Consider the following 7,422-nt stretch of genomic DNA (forward strand, 5'->3'; position numbering starts at 1 on the left):
CCCTCAAGTCCCCTTGACTTGGGTGCGGGGCATGCAGTTATATCAGTTCTACCTGCCTGATGAACTGCCAGAATTTGATTCCTACCGTGTCACTAGCATCACCGCTGATGTTGAATGTCTGCTGAAAAGGATTGCCTCTCTGATACCTCCTCATTATAATCCAGGTGATATATTTACTATTACTCTGATTTTTAAAAAGAAAAGCAATTTTGTAGGACAATATCTGCTGTCTGTGATAGCCACTTTAATGACGTGGTTGACTTCGTGAAATGCAGAAGGAATATCTTCATGTTGGGTCGTACTGTAAGGCCATATACGAAGGATTGTAAGGCAAACTGTAAACGGAACTCCAGTTTGCCTCCGGCCGTCTTCACCATCTGAGAACGATCAGCGTGCGCAGCCCCCTGCTGTGTGTTTAAATATTTCACAAATGGTCCCGACCCCGCGGCGACACTCAAAGTGTCTCTGATCGGGATGCCGTCTGTTCGCCATACAATATCGCAGCATCTGCAGAATTCTGTGCCCACATCTGCCAAGAGCTGGCTAGCCCACCGTGCATGGTATTCCATTCTGACACTTCGGTACCGGTAACAGCGACCACACGCAAGGGGCTCCACAATGTTGACGTACCTGCTTCTGCCCCATCTATATCGGCTACTGCGAGCACGTACAGAACTGATATGAATTTGTGTTGCTTTCAGCACATCTGGTGGAAAAAGTGATGGCATATATCGATGGGACGAGCCCGTCTTTTCCCGTGTTGGGAGATGCTCGTAGTCAGTTGCCTCGCTCCATGTCAGCGATCTTCTACCTCTTGGCTGACTATTATTTCAAAGTTAATGAATGGGTAAGTAGTTGATAAGATATGTGAATTGTGCTTCCTTTAATCTTAATTTCTTTGGATTCTCTTTTTGAATATTCTACCTTCCTTAATGCCCTCGCTTCACTTCTGTACTGTAACACCAAGACAGACATTTCATTACAAAACTTTGTTAGCATTTCTTCCTTGATTTTGTCTTCAGTGTCCTTGTAAGTATGAAGCTTGTAATTTAGTCCTGTCAGTAACTGCTTCAGGTCGTGTGGGGTAATTCCTGTAAAACCCATATCTTACTTTTCTGTACTGAAATTTTAAAATTGTGCCATGCACATGAAATGTTCGACTCGAACACGAACCTTTGAAGTTCCTCTCCAGAATTATTAATGGACATACATAAGTGTTTGTGGAAGAGTCCTTAGTGTTATCTGAATGATTTTGACACCGATTATTGCCGTGCAGTGTGGAAACAGTGAACACAAGGTTAAAGTGCGGAGTGTCTGTTGCAGGGGAAGGCAATTAGGCACTACCTGCTGGATGTTTGTGTCAATCCTGTACGCATCGACTCCTGGGCAGGAATGGCGCTTGCTCGTGGGAGTCAACTGGAAACTAAACTTAATTCTGTAAGTAAAATATTTACAGTGCGTTCCACTTAATGTAATCACTTTTGCAGGATGTGCATGAAGTGAATGCATGTGTGTGGCTGGTCATATCTGTCTGCGTGATTGAACTTGAGACCCACTGGATGGATTTTGATGAAATTTGGTATGGACTTATGCCATTGGAGTGTACTCTGACTTGCCAACTGCATGGGGCAGAGTCCTGAGACCAGTGGAGTGCCACATGGGAAAAGCGGATCCGCCACTGGGAGCAGACTCCTATGTGTATAATTTTGCTAGTAGCAATCAGTATTTTGTAAATAGGTAAGGTTCAACACAATTTTATGTCGCAGTGTGAACCATTGAAGAGCGAGATGGACTTTTTGCGTCAAGCGTCTGCTGCTCAGCGTTGCTTTCAGCGTGCTCTGGATATTGAGGCGAATCATTCATTGATGTGGATCGAGTACGGCTCCTTTGTCTATATGGTGCATTCCTTCTGTTCCCACCTGCTTAAACAGGTAAGATAAAAGAGCGTTTCTTGTAGCTGTAAACTCGCTTTTGAGCTTCACTGAGAGCAAGAGTCGTATAACAAGTAACTGAAAATGCTGTCCACTGTTTGATGCTGATGACGGAGGATGTACGCAATAGAATATTCTCAGGTGATTGGTCTATCAGTTTGAAGCAGAGGTACGATTTATAATCTCCACCATCAGGGAATGGTGTTTATTGACACACACACACACACACACATTTACAGATTCACTGGGGCCTACATTTGTGACAACCATTGACCTTTGAAGGTTAGGTTACTTATGCAGAGTAAAGTATAAACTCATGTCGTCACCATTAAGCTCACTGATTCAAAACTTGCAAAAACAAGTTAGAGTGACGCACTTATATGATATTTTTCTGACCTTCTGACATGCATAGTTTTTTCTTCAGAAGCAAGATGGCCTTTCTGAATGTTATTCAACATTCTTGTGAACCTAACCTAACCCTGCTGTGGTTTCTTGGAGTATGTTGGTGAGCTCTTCAAAGTCAGTCCTTGCACCTCCCAGATCATCTTTCAGTTGTCCCAGTATGTTAATACTCTTCTTGTTCAGCCACTGCATTGTCTTGATGTTATTTGTGGTGAGAAACTTGCTGATATCTCCAGAGGAGGAATGCGTATGAGATATTGTGACCATGCCAGTCTTTTGCTTCTCTCTCTCTCTCTGGTTTATCTGTGATGTGCTATAGCCATCTTGTTGGAATGATTTCCATCGATGTTTTATTTACCATTCAGACTTGGCCCAGACGCATTTGCTGTAGCAGAACAGTACAGAAAGGCAATTCAGAGTGAAGTAGGAGAAGAGTCAATGAGAAACATTTTAGGAACCATGTGAGTAGGAAAGTAGGTGGAAGAGTTTTAGTGACCCAGTGGTTGAAAGTGTGTTAGTTCTGCTGAGTCAGTCACTGCTGGTGAGGCTTAGCAGTTGCTTGATGAAGGTGTCTGAGTGGTAGGTCTGGTTAGAAAGGTGATAAGAGTCTTTACTCGGTCTGTACACATCTTTACAGTTGAAGTTTTGAAGGTGCTCTCTTATTTCAGTGGTTTCCCTGATGGTGCAGGTGTGACTGATCCTGTTGTACATGCCCAGTTCTTGATTTTGGAGTTGTCTGTCCTCTGTGGAACCGAAGCAGACGACTCCAGACTCAAAGATTGGCGTGCACAAGATCCTCTGCTAATGCAGTAAGGTTTACTTGACCAAATGGGTCTTCATATCTCCACCAGGAGTTGGGAACACATTAGAGACTCCAGACTGGAGATTGGCTGTAACAAAACTCTCCACAGAGATGAAACACTGCGTCATCTTTGACAGACAGAACAGAAGACATAGCCATTATCTGCACCTACAATTTCACATCATCAGGGAAGCCATTTAATTAACAAAACATTCTCATTATTGCATTGTAATTTTTGTAAACCATTGAACACTGTGTGTCTGCAGGAAACAGACAGCCTCAGCCTGGAGATGTTTGAGATATTGGAGAATCGAAAGGAGAAGATGTTGGACACGGCAGAGAAGTGTTTCACCACTGCCAGCAAGGTCAGCGGTCAAGTGAATCTTTGTTTGTTGTTTCGCTGTTCTGAGTGTTTTTATTTTTAAAATTGCAGATGTAGGCCATTTATCTCATATGACTAACTCCATGGAGCAGAGTTTATCGTAAGAAGCTCGTAGTCTCTCGGGTAATGAAGAAATTCCCCATCTTGCGTGCGATCGGAAGGTTCATTATCGTGATGACCAAGTATGTACGACTGGCCCCTGACCAGTCCATTCCTAAGGAACTATTAAAAATCTATTTTAATATTATCCCTTATCCAAGCCTTTGTCTTCCATGTGGTCTGTTCCTTTCAAGTTTTCTGACTAAAATTTTGTATCTATTTCTTATCTCTCCACGTGTTTACCCATTTGATAATTCCCTTTGATTTGTCATCAAAATACAGAAAGGCAGCTCAAAGACTAGGTATGCTTCGCCCTGTCTTTAATAGGAGAAATCGCATGTCCATCGGAAATGGCGTGCTGTTTTGTTAGACGGTCATATGTCCTATGATAGATTATACTTCAGCTATAATTTTTGTGGCTAAAATATCAGGACTGGTGTATGTTGACAGATATGGTATGCTGCAGGAGAGGATTGTGGAATACAAGATGAGCGCTGGGTAAAGTGGCAGAGAAGAGAGACCACAATCCAAGAGTTTTCCTTAGCCATTTTGCAAAGGTAAGAGCAGTAGGCTTCCTTGGTGTTTTTATAAATGGATTATAATTATTCTTGGTGTTGTGAAATAAGAGCCCGGTTAGAGTCAGAGGTAAAATGATCAAGAGAATGGGGTTTGTGAGTGGGATCCTGGGAGGGCTGGCAGAGATGGCTTTGAAACTCCTCCACAGACGACGCGAAGTGGGAAATGCCCTCAGGCAATTTGTCTAGGGAGGCAGGATTGGACTGGTCTGAAACTTTCCTGTCGGCAAGGTCACGAGTCCCGTAGGTCAGCTGGCATAGGCGCATCATAATCCTGGTGTACTGATTAGGAAAAATGTTGTCAGCCCAAATGTAAGTTTCTATTTCCTGGATCTGATTAAATTTATTGCACAAGGTTAACAACTCACCAGAGGTTTGATGGAGTCCGAGGCGGACGCGTGAATCTCGCTGCCTGCTAATCACCTAAATATTCTTGGAGGCCGGTGACCTTCCGTATGTTGATCTCATATTCCAGCTCATCCTTCCTGAGGTAGTCCAAATTCGGAAGTGCACGATCCATTGTAAAGATGATAAACAGCTGACAGATTAACAACAATTCACAATAATCAGTACAAAAGAAAAAAATGTGAGTGCAATAACAGAAGACCTTGAGTTAGATAGAATCACAAAACCACGCTCTGTGCTACCACTTGATATGCACAAAGGCCCAGAACCCTTGATAAGAAAATGGTTTATTAACAAACTATGAACTGAACAAGAGTATGCCTGTTGAATATAGACGCGACGTTTATTGCAGGCTTGCGAACACCTTCATCAGACGCAGGCTAGTTATGCCCGTAGGATAAGCTACAGTAATCCACAGAACTTGGCAGTTGAAGCCTTAGAAGTCTACTATAGGATCCACGCTTGCATACTTAAATATTTGGAGCAGAATGAAGGCAGAAAGCTCGATGACAATTTGAAGACGCTGTTTGAAAAAATGCTCAAGGATGCTGCCGCAGGACCATTCATGGCTTCTAATTTGAGAGAAATAGAAGGGTAAGCGTGTTTCTGTGTCATAAGCTACCGTATTGCTTATTAAAGTAACTTGCAGCAGGTGTGTTGTATGACAGCCTTGTGAATTAGTTTTGTTAGAGTACCCGAAACTGTTGTCAAGTCTTTTAAATTATAGATTCCAACAGAAAGTGAGTGAGCGAAAGAGTGATTCATTTGTGGAAATTTGCTTGTGTTTATTGATTGTAGCTGCTAATTTTAACATGTCTTTATCTGAAATAAACATGATTTTCAAATTTTTTTATTTTTGTTGTAATACTATGTGGGGGCTTTTTAAATGTTTGTGGAACTAGGAAGTTGTTTGTAATAAACTGAGAATTTTCTTTAGTTCCATATTTGTAAGTATTCTCTTAAAATGTCTCTGTTGTTTCAACAGGTTTATAATTTTCTTTCGTATTCCGTATTTACTTGCTTTAGGAAAGCCGAGAGTGACGAAGAAACGACCGCCCGTGTCTTTGGATATTTTCGAAGAGGTCCCATTTACAAAGAAAGCACGTCTGGATTTGCCTCTGGTTAGATTATTATTAAATATAAAGCACTATATATAGTAACAACTGTGAGCACATATTTAAGAATGCCTCATTGCAACTTCTTTAACAATTTGTAACCCAGTGTCAGCTGGCAATTGACGTGACGGCGTTACGCCACTGCAGCGCAAAAGGTTGTAATATTTTACTTCTTAATACAACGTTTGCAAGTTACTGACAACAACAGTTACGTGTGTTCTTATTGGTGGTCAAGTGTAGGAATTGAGGCAGTGGGACACAGGAATAAACAGAATATGGGAATAGCTGAGGAGAAGAAGATTAATTGATCCTTGGGATTTTACTCGGGGGAAAGCTGTCTGCCACCTGACCAGCCTACTGCTTGCCAGGAAATCAGTGGATTATGTTCAGTACACTTGGCAGGCTCACTTCATATCTCAACAGAAAATTGGCTGAGATCATGAAGGGCACTCCTGTCTTCTACAGATGTATCTGTCTCAATTTGACGTGCATTGTGTAAGTACACTAGCAATATGATGTATTAGATGTGCTTGTCATGTGATAGAGTTAAGTCTGTCCAAGAATATGTGGCACTGTTTATCATTACAATGCCCTTTGTAACTTGGTTGTTGTATTTCTTGTGGTATAGCTCTTTTGCAAGATGTTTGTTAAAATATTAGAGTGTTCGAGCTGTCTGTTAGTAAAGATTCCTTTGCATATGAATCTTTATCAGAAAAGCTATCAGACTGGTAAACATTTATTGACATATATTGAGGTTGACACTGCATCAGCACAAATTTTTTTTAAGTTGAATGGTTTATTGAGGACCACTACATGCTTAAACCTTAATTTTTAATCTTCACTATTGTCTCTTTAAGTGCTTGAATGTAAGAGACAAGACTGCTAAGTCGTGTACATGTTTGAAGCAGATAACTTTCGCATGGACCCATTGCAAATGCTTTACGATTATTCATATGAGTTATTTACCAGGAAGCATGGGATGTCTGAGCTAGAGTAGAAACACAGTTTTTTCACCAGGTTTAGAAGCACATGCTGAAATGGAAGGGAGAGGAATTTAAGTGGTGTAGCTCTTTTGCAGGATGTTTGTGTTCGAGCCATCTGTGAGTGAAGATTCCTTTCCGTATGAATCTTGGAGGTAGAAGGTACCTTATTGATCTTGATATTGGGTAGTCAATCAGCATATGATTATCATGTTGAAGGGGTCCCGGGATCTTAATAAACATTGTGACCACAATCCGAAATTGTTGTGTAGACACGCTGTCAATTCAGTAATCAGCGTGCACTAAAACGCATATCGTAAAACTGTTTATTGACGTAATGTCAGATATAAAGGTATTGTTTTGTGGAATGGCCTCTGTGGTAAGTTGCATTCTTTATTCTGTTCTGTTTCTGCTTGTTAAAGTTGTTTCATAGAGATTGCTGCTGGTGTGTCATGGAGAGATGTTTCCTCAAGGTAAGGCATTTTGGTGCGCTCTCCTTTACTTAGTGGGGAATCCCCACGTCCACAGTACAGAGTGTCTAAGTATTTGTGACCAGGTTGGTGGCCTCAGCACTCTGCCAGTTTCTCATAGTAACTAGCTCCTTAGCACCTACAGTCATCATTCCATCACTTCTGCATGATGTTCTGGCAGATGCATTTCTCTCCTAATCTTCTGTGAGCGTGGAAATGAGCCTTTGTAGAAACAAATTTCTTGACTAGCTGAATATCAAA

At 41.4% G+C, this 7,422-nt stretch overlaps 1 protein-coding gene across 1 annotated transcript; it reads left to right on the plus strand.

The window, feature by feature from the left end:
• Positions 1-6: 6 nt before the first annotated feature.
• On the plus strand, positions 7-5,445 carry LOC147870749 (calcineurin-binding protein cabin-1-like). Its single transcript, XM_087342016.1, has 7 exons — positions 7-164; positions 702-847; positions 1,324-1,437; positions 1,767-1,931; positions 3,402-3,500; positions 4,067-4,173; positions 4,949-5,445. The coding sequence occupies exons 1-7, from the start codon at positions 32-34 to the stop codon at positions 4,995-4,997; spliced, it is 813 nt and encodes a 270-aa protein (XP_087198142.1). The 5' UTR covers positions 7-31; the 3' UTR covers positions 4,998-5,445.
• Positions 5,446-7,422: the final 1,977 nt, after the last annotated feature.

Source organism: Zootermopsis nevadensis, unplaced genomic scaffold (genome assembly GCF_977971745.1).
Source record: "Zootermopsis nevadensis isolate Lab colony 2312 unplaced genomic scaffold, Znev_1.0 Znev_ptg000203l, whole genome shotgun sequence".
Classification (NCBI taxonomy): domain Eukaryota; kingdom Metazoa; phylum Arthropoda; class Insecta; order Blattodea; family Termopsidae; genus Zootermopsis; species Zootermopsis nevadensis.

Coding starts and splice junctions, on each gene's coding strand:
- LOC147870749 (XM_087342016.1), top strand. CDS start 32: ATGCAGTTATATCAGTTCTACCTGCCTGATGAACTGCCAGAATTTGAT. Junction 165..701: donor ACCTCCTCATTATAATCCAG/GTGATATATTTA, acceptor TGTTGCTTTCAG/CACATCTGGTGGAAAAAGTG. Junction 4,174..4,948: donor TCCTTAGCCATTTTGCAAAG/GTAAGAGCAGTA, acceptor CGTTTATTGCAG/GCTTGCGAACACCTTCATCA.